Source organism: Aphelocoma coerulescens (assembly GCF_041296385.1).
Source record: "Aphelocoma coerulescens isolate FSJ_1873_10779 chromosome Z unlocalized genomic scaffold, UR_Acoe_1.0 ChrZ, whole genome shotgun sequence".
NCBI lineage: Eukaryota > Metazoa > Chordata > Aves > Passeriformes > Corvidae > Aphelocoma > Aphelocoma coerulescens.
The window spans coordinates 21,117,815-21,131,497 of record NW_027184085.1 but is presented as its reverse complement, the minus strand read 5'-3'; the positions used below and the strand labels follow the sequence as shown (position 1 = coordinate 21,131,497).

The following is a 13,683-nucleotide window of genomic DNA, read 5'->3' as shown; positions in this document are numbered from 1 at the left end:
ATAACTACTTAATGAATAACCTCCAAAGACAGAGCAAAAGGGATAAAGAAAAACCTTAGGGGAGAAAACTACTTTTCTGTTTATTAACCTTTGATTGTATATTTGTTCACAGACTTGCCTGGTCAAATCCATGTCAAAAGCCAGAGAACCAATGCAGTTGTCACATGGACTCCAGAATACAATCCAAAATGTTTTGTGGTTGACTGGGGCACTGGTAAAGAGGATATGCACATGAAAATAGTAACTACGGCTACCGGAAATTTCACACTAGGTAACAGCAACCACTCCACCTCCTATGGAGGCACCCTTTCATCTCTTGGTTATTTCTGGTTGGGCAGAGTAGGATTTTCATTCTGTTTTTAAGGGCAAACTGAAGATCCATCCAGATAAGTGCAACTCTTAATATTTGTCCAGTACTGAGTCATTATCTAATGCTTAGCAACATTAAGGCAGATAAAAAGCAGAGTTTTCATTAGGATTCTTCTGGATACTGTTGGGCAAAAATTCAGCTAAGCTGCTGGTACAACGTCTCTCCTTGCCCACATTCCAGGCACACCTGGCTTTACTGGCTTTAAAAAAAACTTTCATCTTGTACCTAGGTAAGCTTGTCTTTCAATACAAACTGCTCTATTAAACAGCCTCTCTAAGATTAATTTCTATTTTTATCCCAATGTCTATATTTGTCAAAGCTGAAGTTCTCAAGTCTAGTATTGCGCTTACCAAGCTAGGCAGGATGGGCTTCAGTCAGGGATTTCTTTATGGAACAGACCTTGAAAATCTTTAATAAAGTCATGTAGGTGGCCTCTTGCAAAAGCCATTCAGGACTGGTTTTTATGTACAATAGAGAACATTTAGCTTCAGAGTTCTATAAAGTCTTCTAGAGAGTTCACTGTTTACCTTGGTTCTTCTGCAACATCTGCAGTGCCACATTATATCTAGGTTTTTTGTTTGGGTTTATATATTCTGGCTGAGTGGGAAATATCTATCCCTGAATTAAGATAACTACAGCCATTTTAGTTCCCAATTTCTCCTTCAGCAGCTAAAGTCTTCCATAGGGAGACTATAAACAGATCAGTCATCTTTTAAAAGAAAACCCATGTTATGTCCTGTTCTGATTTTGAAATAGTTAGCATTAAGCATCCAGAGACACTGAAGAAGGATGTACATATTTTGTACTCAATATAAAGCACTATACAATTATACTATGCTTTGAGTCTCAGAAAGCAAGAACTATACAGAAAAACTATGAAGCTGCTGTCTTTCCTCTACTTCTTTGTAATTTATAACTTTTCAGTAAACCCTGACATACCTTTATTTGTTTTCCAGACAATTTTCAACCATACAAGTTGTACAAAGTAATGGTACATGCATCTGATGTGTGTCAGTGTGAAAGTTTCCTAAGACATGAAATGACTTTTGGAGTGACCCACTTTTACTTCGTTGAAGGAGGTATTCCTCCCCTTTGAACAACCTCACCATTATATTTGTTCTTGTTTCCTATCTGCAGCAATAAAAGGGAGGCTACACAAAATTTCTTTTCCAGGTGACTGAACAGTATTCTCCAGTTAGCATTGCCTTTAGGCTTAGCAGCTATGTCCTACCAGTGAATTACCTGAATGCTGTTCCTTACTGACAAGTCCACAGAAATATTTATTATGTGTGACATTACCAGAAATAACAGAAAGAGGGTCTCAGACCCATGAGGCTCAAATTTAAATTAAATCAGATTTTCCAATCCCAATTTAATAGTGTCTTATATTGCAAATTGAAAGGAGTATGACACTATTGGAGTAAAATATTCATAATGAGACAGTCACAATTTCTGCCTATTTTGGTATTGTTTAAGGTGAGGGGCTTTTACTCTATGGGATTTTGCCTTTCTCTTGCATCCTTTACGTTGTATTTATGGGATCTAGAATCCGACAAGAAACTCTCTTGGAAGCAGCTAGGTTTCAGTCTTGTATGTCTACTGCACAAGTATTGATGCAGAACTCAAATATCTGGTTTTTTAAGCTCCTAGGACAGGTCCTGCTCATGTGACAATTCTGAATATCACAAAGCATTCTGCAGTTGTGAAGTGGACTGAAATACCTGCAGAAGACCGTTTGGGCTTTCTCCAGGGATACAGGATCAGTTACACAGATTCATCAAGGCAGAAGTCTCCGGGTAAGTCACCATTGCCAGAAAAAAGCAGCAGCTCAGAGTTAAGAAAGAAAAGTTTAATTCAGACCATTAAATATACTGAGTTATTTATGATTTCTGTGCAAACTGAGTGCTCTGCTCTCAAAGGTCAGCTCCTGGTTAGATTTTTAGTGCTCTAGATGCTCCCATGAACACTTAGAATTTTCTAGATATTATCTCAAATTAAATATTGCTACTTCCTTGAAAATTAATTTACAGCAGAATTCGCTAGTAACACTTAAAGGAAGACATACACTTAACAGTATTTCTGAAGTATTAAGGTTTCAGTCACAACACCTTTATGTTTCATCGCAACTCATCCGAGCTTGAGTCTGAGCCTTTGGATAGGATTTAAGACATTATATATTTCATTTTTCAACTCAATTAGCAGTTAGTAATTCTTACCGGTTTCCAAAGACACCACTATAAATTTACTTTTAGAAACATTTTCTTAAATTGGTAGTTTTTACATTTAATTTTGGACTTGATGACCTCAAAGGTCTTTTTCAACCTTAACAAACTACAAATGATGGTACAAACCTTAACAAATGATGAAACTTCTACACATTGGAATAAATGAATAGCTGTGAATTCAAACCACTTGAGTTTTCAATTTAAAAAAATCCCCATACTTCTTTTGATAAGCATTTTCTTTCTGCTCTATAGTGGAAAGTCTCTTTGCCATAAGTAATAACACATTATCTTTGTACATACTGACTTTCAAATAAAATTGAAGACATGCTAGAGAAGACAAAGAGCACCTAAGACAAAGGGAGAGTAAGAGTTCTGTAATTCATGTTGACCTATGGCTTTACAGAGCCATAAAGAGTCTTCTGGAGACTCTATTCCACTTCAAATACCTATCTGAAAGCACAAGAGGAGCCAGAATGGGAACATCCAGGACTGAACCTAATTTCTTTTTTTTTCCTCTGCCTTAACCAGTCAATACAGCAGTGATATGACACCCAATTGCCATGTTTTCCAGGCAGGGAGTATAATTCTATTGGAGAATTTGGGGGAAGAAAGTCCATAGGCTACAGCACCACATCTACTTCTGTGAAGATCTTAAATCCACAGTGACAAACTTGAAAAGTAATTTCTGCCCCATTAAAAACATCCTTACAACATGGTTGCATGTACATTATTCTGGCCAAGGGAAAAATCCCTGCACCATCAGAAAAGAAAGGCTGAGCTGAAAGCCCCACAAAGCAGGTAAAGCAGAATGCACAGCCCTGTTCCCGTACTGAATGATGAGTAATAGTACTAGCATAAATCAACTGAACAAGTACTTTAGTGAGACTAAAGCATTTGATAAGGGCTAGTCCTAATGTTAACTGTTACAATCAACATAAAAACAATGCTTCAGCATGTTAGATATATTTTCCTCTCATGAAGTGTACACAGCCTTCTGTATTCTTCACCTGTGATGGTTTGACCCTGGCTGGGTACTAGAGCAACTGGATGCCAGAGCCACTCTGTCCCCTCTGCAAGTGGACAGGGGAGAGAAAATAAAACATTCACGGGTTGAGATAAGGACTAGAAGAGATCTCAGATTACTCTATGGACAAAACAGACTTAGCTTGGGGAAATTAATGGAATTTAATGCCAATGAAATTCAGAGTAGGATAATGACAAGTAAAACAGATCTTTAAAACACCTTTCTCCACCACTCCCTCCTTCCCAGGCTCTACTTCTCCCCCATCAGCAGCACAGGGAGACAGAGACTGGGGCTTGTGGTCAGTTTATCACGGATTGTTTCTGCCATTGTTCAGGGAGAAGAGTCTTCCTGCTCCAGTGTGGGGTGCCTCCCATGGGAGACAGCTCTCCGTGAACTTCTCCAGTGTGAGTCCATCCCATGGGTTACAGTTCTTCATGAACTGCTCCAGCATTCACAGTGTTCACTTCTTACAGGATGTAGTCCTTCAGCCTGCCCCAGCGTGGATTTCCCACAGGGTCACAAGTCCTACCGGAAAACCTGCTTCAGCATGGGCTTTTCTCTACATGGGTTTGCAGGTCCCTGCCAGGACCCTGCTCCCGCACAGGCCTCCCACAGGTTCACAACCCACTCTCAGGCCTCCTCTGCTCTGGCCTGGGTCTCCTCCACAGGCTGAAGGGGGATCTCTGCATCCCCAGGCACCTCCATGGGTTCAGGGCCACAGCTGCCGAGCCATGAACCATGAACCACGAACCACAAACCACGTGCTGCAGGGGAACCTCAGCTGCAGCACCTGGAGCACTTCCTGCCCCTCCTTCTCTCCAGGCCTTGGTGTCTGCAGGGCTGTTCCTCTCACATATTCTCATCCTGCTCTTCTCTGGCTGCAATTACATTTGCACAATAACTTTGTTTTCCTTTTAAATCTGTTATCACGGAGGCATTACCACCCTTTCTAATTGGCTTAGCATTGGCCAGCAGCACATCTGTCCTGGGGCCAGCTGGAATTGGATCTGTTGGACATGGGCAGCTTCTGGCAGCTTCTGTGAGAAGCTGCCCCTGTAGCCCCCCTGCTACCAAAACCTGGCCATGCAAACCCAATACAGCTTTGGTGTGTTAAAAGCTCATGTTTCTTACCTTCTTACCTGCATTTAAAATGTACATAAATATTTTGGAGAAATCCGGTATCCATCCAAAGAACATCTGCACAGTGTGGTTTCCTGCAGATGAGGATTAGGGCATTGAAATTTTGCCTCTTCCCCAGTCAGCAACACTGATACAAGCTCAGTCATGAGAGTTCATCTAATCATCTCCTCCCCAAACCCTCCTGTATTTCAGCTCTTACTCTCAACTCTTCTACCACAACTTACCATCTCACCGGACTGAAGGAAAAGACCACCTATCGTGTACAGATTTCAGGATTCACTAGTGCTGGAGAAGGACCTCTGACTCTTTCACAACCTTTCAGCACTCCAAAATATGGTACTCTGGAACCTCTATGCATCTGCATTACTCAGCATGAATCCTTGCTTTATGCTCTCTCTATGCTTAGTTACAAGGTTTATTAGTCAATCCTCAGTTGCTGAGAGCAAATACAGAAAATTGTTCCTCTGTAAGAACAACTCTGCCTGTATTTCATTACCTAGTATACAGGGAAGACTTAGCTAGGACTCTTCATTTCTGAGTCCTTTTCTGACCTTATTGTGCTAGCTATGTGCACATATCTTTATCTATTGACAGTTACTGTCATAGATTTCAGCAGTTTAAATTTCTGCCTGTGACTAGTAAAGTTCAATCATCTGTTCTTGGCAAAATCCTGAGCAATCACATAAAACTGGCTTCCTGAGCCATTAACTGTAAAATAAAAAAATTAAGTATCTTTCAATTGCTCCTATGTGGGTGAAAACTAATCAAAGTGTTTTTTGCTTTGTTATAATTTAAGTACATTTTAAGTAACAGGTCCTTTAGCTTGCTGGCAAAAGTTTTCTTGTCTCAGAGGTGCCTGGAAAGGCCAATGCCAATACAATTACATTTAAAAAGTCTAAAGAACTTAAAATCATGTAGGGTTGACTAAACTTAGTCTTTCAAACATTTTTAACACTTCACCAGTTAAACTAAAACTAACACTGCAACAGACTTATTTTTGTTTGACCACAGGTTCCCTTAATGAATCTTTCTAAATAGAAAAAGAAAAGAACATGCTAAGATGCTATCAGTAACCTGTAAAATTCAGAGACAATAGTATGAAAATGCTTTCTTCCCACAAAAACTTCTGTGTGTTAAGTGAAGGAGGTATAAAATCAAACAACTGAATAGCCAAAAGTGTGAAGCAGAAAAAAAAAGACAAGAAATTTAAAATATTTCTTGAAATCAACAAGGATTGCACCCCTCCTCCCCCTACTGAAAACTTTCTCCTGTCAATACGAAATATTAAAGTGGAGCTTTTCTGCAGGACTCTATTCCACTCATCCTACCAAATATATATTTGGAGAGGGTTCAATTGTTCAGTAAAGTAACAAAAATGCAGAGTGAGATTATTACAATGTTTTAAAAATTCAAGTAATTACAGTGAATTTAAACATTACATTTACTATTTTTCCTCTCCCCCAGTATTTCACAGGTCACTTAATCCATTAGGAGAATCTCAGGTTTCCTTGCTATAAAGCCTTTTTCAGCAACAAGGGAATACACAGCTTTCTAAATTAGTTTTTACTACTAGGTAGCTGTTTGGTTAAAAAAAAAAAAAAGAGACCTTTTTGTTGGGGGATGGGTACAAAAAGAAGAACAAGTGGCTTTTTGCAAATATGGTTTGTCAATATCAGTAACACAATCATGAACTGGCCACACTTTCCTGGCACTATTTTTAAACTTTTGATGTATCCATCTATAAAAAAGACCTCTACACCGACTCAGTCTTAACATCACAATCAGTTTTGGTTCTGGTGTTAGCAGCAGTGTTACTGCCTGAGCACTTTATCAACCTTCATTAACCTCTCAAACACTTTCTCCTCTTTAGGCAGGTGGGATATTGATAGAAAGTATCTCAAGCAAGTATTAACAGAGGCGATAGGAGACATAGGTTTGCACCAAGGATTGACAAGTGGCTGATTACAGATAAAGTGGTCTTAATGTTCTTAGAAAGTAAAGCATGGACACCAACCGAATACACAAAACATATTACTGCTATCAGGACCATGCATGATCTCACAAAAACCCCAACCAAATAAAACAAACAAACAAACAAAACCCAACCAAAACCAACCAGCCAAAAATCCCCAAAACCCTACTAATAAATCCTGAAACAGATTAGAAGCCACTTTCGCTCAAATAGTTTCTTGTCAAGTCAGACATGCATGAGGGTCCTGACTTGCTAAAATCAACTGGAGCTCACATAACAGCATGGGGTGAAAAAGTATACTTGACAGGTTGGAGAGAAGGGCAGAGAAGAACAGTCAGAAACTCAGCAAAGGCAAATGCCAGGTCCTGCACCTGGGGAGGAACAAGCCCAGGCACCAGCACAGGCTGGGGCTGACCTGCTGGGGGGCAGCTCTGCAGAGAAGGACCTGCGGGTCCTGGTGGACACCCAGCTGTCCATGAGCCAGCAGAGTCTCCTCGTGGCCAAGAGGGTATCCTGAGGGGCATTAGGAAGGGCATTGCTAGCAGGTCATGGAAGGCAATCCTGCCCCTGTACTCAGCCCTGGTGAGGCCTCACCTGGAGAGCTGTGTCCAGTTCTGGGCTCCTCAGGACAAGAGAGACATGGAGCTCCTGGACCAGGTCCAGTGAAGGGTTGCAAAGGTGTTTAGGGAACTGGAGCACCTTACTAATGAGGAACGGCTGAGGGAGCTGGGCCTTTTTATCCTGGAGTAGAGGCAACAGAGAGGGGATCTTACCAATGTATACAAATACACTAAGGGCAAGTGTCAGGAGGATGGGGCCAGACTCTTTTCTGTAATGCCCAATGACACAACAAGAGGCAATGATCATAAACTGAGACACAGGGATTTCCACCTGAACATGAGGAAGAGCTTCTTTACTGTGAGGGTGATGGAGCACAAGAACAGATCGGCCAGAGAGGCTGGGGAGTCTTCTTCCCTAGAGATATTCAAAACCTGCCTGGATGCCATCCTGTATCACCTGCTCTAGGTGAACCTGCTTTAGCAGGGGGTTAGAACAGGTGATCTTCAGAGATCCCTTCTAATCCCAACTGTTCTGTGACTCTATGATACCTAGATATCTTAAGAATACAAACCTGAAAAGCTCACACTCCCCTGAAAATACCAGGTCTAGTTTTAACTAGATTTTACTTAAATTCCAGAACAAGTGTAAAGTTGGCTTTGACTTCTGTTTGAAATACTTCTCTCATGAAGTTAAATAAGGCCTTTCTGTACTTAACACCATAAATCTGATTCTATCTTTCTGTTTCCCATCAGATAAAGGAGAATTTGAAGGTTTTGTGATTGGCCTTTGTTTCAGCATGATACTCATTCTGGTTTTTGCACCTCTCATTTGTTCTCTAGTGCTTAAAAGGTAAGAACAGAATATTGGCTGGAGTTGTTAGCAGCACTCTTTTTTTGCTTAGATCTGGGCTTCATAGCACTGAGCCTTTTTTGTCATTTAAGGCAACACAACTCAAAAAACACACAACATAATAGCCACTGTATTCATTGCACGGTGAGAGCAATTACAAGTCACTATATGCTGATTAAAATAGTAAAAAGAGTTTGTCAAAAATCTATCATCTTTAGCTTTTGATTCCATTATCTAACTACCTCCTGTCACAAACACCCTTAGAAAGAGCCAGGACCATTTCTCACAGTGGGAAATGTGCTCTATATGTAGATAAAGCATGCATTTGATTGTTTTTATCTAACATGTTTCTTGCAAACACATTTAGATATTAAATGTATAAAGTATGCATACGAGCACATAATGAGAAAGAGTAATATATGAATGAGTAGGAACAAGACAGAAAAAGAAGGGTGCCTGTAAGATCTGAAAGTGGTCCTCTTATTTTAGGAGAAATTGTTTCCCACAATAATAAAGTATTCACCCCCACATAATAATCTGAGGCACAATATTGCAGCATACACTACGACTTAAAGAAAATGGTTTGCATAGTAATGGGTTCTAGTATTAATTTTTTTACAAACTTCATTGCATACAGCCACTCATGTTACTATTTGGTGTCCTAGAACACTACCCTCCCTTTTTCCCCTCTTCACACAGCACCAGCCTCAGAAGCTGAAAGCACAGCTGTTAAAGGACAGATGGCACAACCTGTGGCTTGAAAGCCATGAAAACCACAGCATGACATAGCCTGCTTTAGCTTAAACTCCTGTCCTTGCCTCTGGGAAACATACTCCCCATGAAGCGTCCTGTGCTCTTACCTTTTCAGATTGTACTTTGAGTTCCACTGTGTCTGATACAGCAGTTTTGACAAGAACTTCTGAGACCTACACCAAAGTTTTGATCTAGAGCAAACTTAATTGCGTTAAACTAAGACCACACTTCATTGTCTGCGCCCAATAGGAAAGAATAGGAAAAAAAAACCTACAAAACAAACAGGCAGCACACAGGAGCCCAGCACAGCACTACGAAAGAGTGCTTAAATTTGTAAATTTGTAGTAATATTGAACATTTTTAACTGAGATGAAGGGTGCAGCAAAACCCTCATCTCAATTGCCTGCTTGATTTGTAAAAAAGGAGCCAGCCAGCCAGCCAAACACCCATCTTCACAGGATCAGCAAGAGATCCAGTAACTTCACAGCTACATTCTTCACCTCAAACCACAGCCTAAGCATACGTGAAGTATCCTAAAGCTAATGAAATCTAGATTTAATTTCAAAACTGAAAAATATTGAAGCCAACACAAAGGCTGAGTGATGGACTGCTTAAACTATCAGCCTCTCTTAATGCTGTGTTGAGGCTTTTTTAATGGAGGTGCGATGCTGTATGTAATAGCTCCCAGAACGAGCCAAACACAAAACAATCCAGAAAGAGCAGAAGCTGTGTTGTCCCCTTAGAGCTTCTTCCAGACCACCAGTGGCATTGCACACGGGCTGAATGAAGCAGTATCTTGCTCTTTGTACTTAACGGAAAGGAAGCCCAGGAGCAAATACTTACTGAAACAAACTTTGTCCTAGTTGTCCCAAAGCCCTCAAGGAAGACAGAGGTTTTTTGGAAATGATAACTAATTAGATGTATAGAAATATTAGATGTATAGATTAAATGTATAGAAAGAGAAAATTTTGCCAGCACTTTCACAGCTCCTTTGTCATTGAACAAAGATGCTAATCATCATTAACTCAGTATTTCAGCGTCAACTACCGAGTTTGTTCTTTTAAGCATAATTAGCATTATGCTTAAAAATCTCTGTAGGACACCTTTTTCTGATGGTCACAAAAATATTAATATGTTATATATGAACAGTAATTAATTTAAATGCATAGGAAACATTAGTCATTTAACCTGATGATAAATTTAAAATACTTCTTAACAGGCTGAAAACATCATACTGGCCCAGTGTACCAAGCCCAAGAAACAGCAGTGCACTCCAAGATATGGCAAGTACTCTTCTGATAGCATGAAAAAATACACAGGGGAGATCTTTGATTAATCTATAATGCTAATCATTTGTTCTTTCGTACTTCACTCCAGAAGATGTCTAAGATCAACAACGGGAAAGCCAGAGTAATATTCAAAATACAGGATAGGGGATGGTTGTTATTTAGGCATAGGCTGTATAGTCTTTTAAATTTAATAAAGGTCTCAGACTTTTCTGAGTACATTGTAGAGCATTTTTAAAGGCATGGTTCTTAAAAGAACAAATCAAAGCTGAATGGGGGTAGATGGAGTCTAAAGAGAGAAATTCAGTGTTTATATCCAGTCAGTTTTCACCAACGCAAACTGATTATTAAGTTCAAGTTATTCAAAATACAAAGTAATGAATTGTGGCCCAATTCCAGAGAAGTCTCATGACAGAGGGCATGTGACATGATGTTTTCTGAAGTCTGCTCCTCACTCCTCAGTCCCTGCTTGTCTCCAAAGCAATCCCAGGACTCTGGCTGGCAGCTGGTGGCTGGCTGAGGAGCACCTACTGGTCAACAGACACCAAGGTTCAGCAGCATCCTCACATCTTGCCCACAGCTTTCTCATATGTTTTGATAAGTATACCTTAATTTCAGCACTAAAAAAGCAGGGAAATCAGCTGTTAGGAAAAAATAAAGCTGTTAGAAGCAGCTGCTGGAGACCACATTATCCACCTTTGCCTATCAGTGGACTTATTTGTATCTTTGCCTTCTTGCCTTCCCCCTTTTAATAAGATTTCTGCTGCAGTTTTGGTGACATCTGATACTAAAAGTCCTCGTCTTAGAACACCTACGTTTATCTCTTAAGTCTCAGACCACCTACCACTGTGTTTTTGGAGCAGGAACTAGTACTGCTTCCCTTCTTAAATCTCTTTTTCTGGAAGGCCTGACCTTAATTTGACACTTGTCAATCTAGTAGTTTTTCTCATGATCTTGAACAAGCAGACTTCTATCTAGTCAAATTTCAGGCATTGGCTAGTAGCTATCTACAAGCCAGACACTGGCCAAAACTGGGATACAGAGTGAAGTAATCAGAAACAAAATTTCAGAAGACCCTGATAGTCTGCTAGTAATCAAAAGTTTTGCTGAATATCAGTATTGCTTCCTGTGACACAGCAAGTATGGATTTTCATATTCCGGATCAGAACTTCCTCACTTTCTTTCTTCCTTTCTTCCACCTAAATGTAGATAAAGAAGTGATGAGTTCACAGCTATTATCAGGTAGTCATTTTGCAGTGAAGAATTGCAAGTGAAATACACTGAGGCTGCATGCTACAGAAAGGACAAATAGGTTTTATGAACCACAGTGCCACTTTGACATAAAATATTTAAAAGCAAAATATATAAATTTAAAATGCCTTTAACTTTTCCTTCAGAGGCAAAGCAACTGTCTAAGAAAATGAAGTCTGTGTTAACCACACCTGGTAAAGAATACCGTAATGTTGATAACATGTCAGACACAGAAATGCCAGATACCAGATAATGGCTTGGGAGAAAGCAGAAAAAGCACTATGTCAGGAGACAGTACAATAAACGGGTTACCAGATACATTGTCAAGAAGTAATTTGGTATTCTAAACAATTAATGAACTGTGGAGAAAGGCATTCCCCAAATGGACACTGCAAAACAGAGGCAGGGAGCAAATCTTGCTACATTCTGTATGCTTATTCCATCGCATTACAAGAGAAAAATACAGATATCTGATGTGGTATTGCTGAGATTTCAAAGAGCAGCATTCTTATTTGCCAGTCAGATCACAAATTGTAAGAAGAAGGAAATAAAAAACAATACACACTTACTTATTTCTTGCAAAAAATATTTAGAGCAACGGGCGGGGAGAAGAAAAGGAAAAAACCTAATAGCTATGCCAGCCTGCCCATAATTTAAAAAGCATTATGGCAAATGTGGGCAAACCCAGAACAATCTGAGTGGAAAATAAGAAAACTTGGTGTTACCACCTGTTCTCCATTTAACCATCCAGAATTTGCAAAAACTTGTTACCCCAGGTATACTCAGATCACAACATGGCATGAAGTTTAATAACAAACTGTTTGCAGCAGCTGACAGGTTAATCTCGTCTGGCTGCTGTTGCTGCCTTTTTATAGTGACATATTTGCTAAAGTTTTTGAAAGCTGTTGTTCTCAGAACAGCATATCATGAGACTTGTATTTTATCATCACTACTTTTGGTCCCAAGTAAACATAAAAGGAAGAAGAACTTTACTTAAATACTTTGGGACAGGAGAAGAGGATCCTCTAAATGAGGGAAAAAAGTATTTTCACTCATATTTCTAAAACCAAAAATGAGATTAAACGAATTAATTAGCATATTATTCCTTTTCCTTGCTTTGTCTCACAGACTAACTGGAAACCTGTTTCTAAGTCACTGCTTCAGGCCCTGTCAGACAATGATACCACCAGCCTTTTTGTCACAGACCATGAGTCAAAGGCTCCTCTGATGCTAGACCTCTTCACAGATGGTGGACAAGGCAGCAAGCATGACACTTGCCAGTCAGAAAATCCTAGCAATAACATAGACATGAGTCTGAGGCATGAAGAAATCCCTGCAGAAGCAGTTACAAGTGAAGAAGACACCATTTCCATTGAAGTACCACTCTTGAGTGACTACGCCAGCATGGAGTTCAGCCAGAAAGCCCTGATGAGTCTGACAGTGAGCATGCCTGAAAGAGCTGCTCATCCTCACCTGGAAATGGAACTAAGCAGTAAGCCAGCACAAACTGTGCATAAGGTTTTGTTTGCTTCCCAGGACTACCTCAAACAAAGCCAGGTAGTACTTTTGCCATCTGGACCAACTTTCATGGGACAAGTCAACTAAAACTGAAGCATCTTCATAATTTTCCTTACCATAAAATCAAGTTCCAACACTTCTGATGCCTCAGTGGAGGCACTAGGACCAACTAAGATAGTGAGCTTGTGACAATAGTTATCTCCATTACAGTAAGTTTCCTTAGTGAAATAGGTTGATTATATGGTTAGATTAACTATTTCACCTCAGTCATTCAGTGGAAAGTCCTACCATCTTCACACAGGCAAAACTTTCAGGGACTCATATGACAAATCTTTCAGTAAAGTACCTCTTGCTTGGTATTTTGTTCCAGGGCACTCAGGAGCCGTTCAAGGCTTCCACTCTAAGCACAATATCCTTGTAGATATCAGGAGAATTCTCTACTCACTATGATCAACTTAAGATTTGATTTTCAGATCTCATAAGTTCTTGAGCAAAAAAATTTCACCAAGAGTATCTACCACTCCAAAGAAGCTCTCCAGTTGATCAAAGCTGGCCAGAGAAATTAGTCCAAGTCTTTCAAATTAGGAATCAAAAATTATGTTTATTGGTCTATGTAAAACACCATTAGTACTTTACATCCTAGAACTTTACAACTTTACTTATTGTACATAAATAGTGCTGTGTAAGTGAAGATGATAATAAGTTTCATTAACAGTATTGGAGTTGTTACTTGT

The 13,683-nt window shown here is 39.7% G+C and overlaps 1 protein-coding gene across 1 annotated transcript in view; it reads left to right on the top strand.

Annotated features, from left to right (window-relative positions):
• The window catches only part of LOC138103374 (interleukin-6 receptor subunit beta-like), a 29,143-nt gene extending 16,107 nt beyond the window's left edge, over positions 1-13,036 (top strand). The window contains exons 9-15 of the mRNA XM_069001625.1: positions 113-271; positions 1,327-1,449; positions 2,014-2,166; positions 4,952-5,095; positions 8,045-8,141; positions 10,114-10,177; positions 12,560-13,036. Of these exons, the coding sequence (XP_068857726.1) occupies positions 113-271; positions 1,327-1,449; positions 2,014-2,166; positions 4,952-5,095; positions 8,045-8,141; positions 10,114-10,177; positions 12,560-13,036 (1,217 nt within the window). The remainder of the gene's footprint in view (positions 1-112; positions 272-1,326; positions 1,450-2,013; positions 2,167-4,951; positions 5,096-8,044; positions 8,142-10,113; positions 10,178-12,559) is intronic.
• The last annotated feature ends 647 nt before the right edge of the window (positions 13,037-13,683 follow it).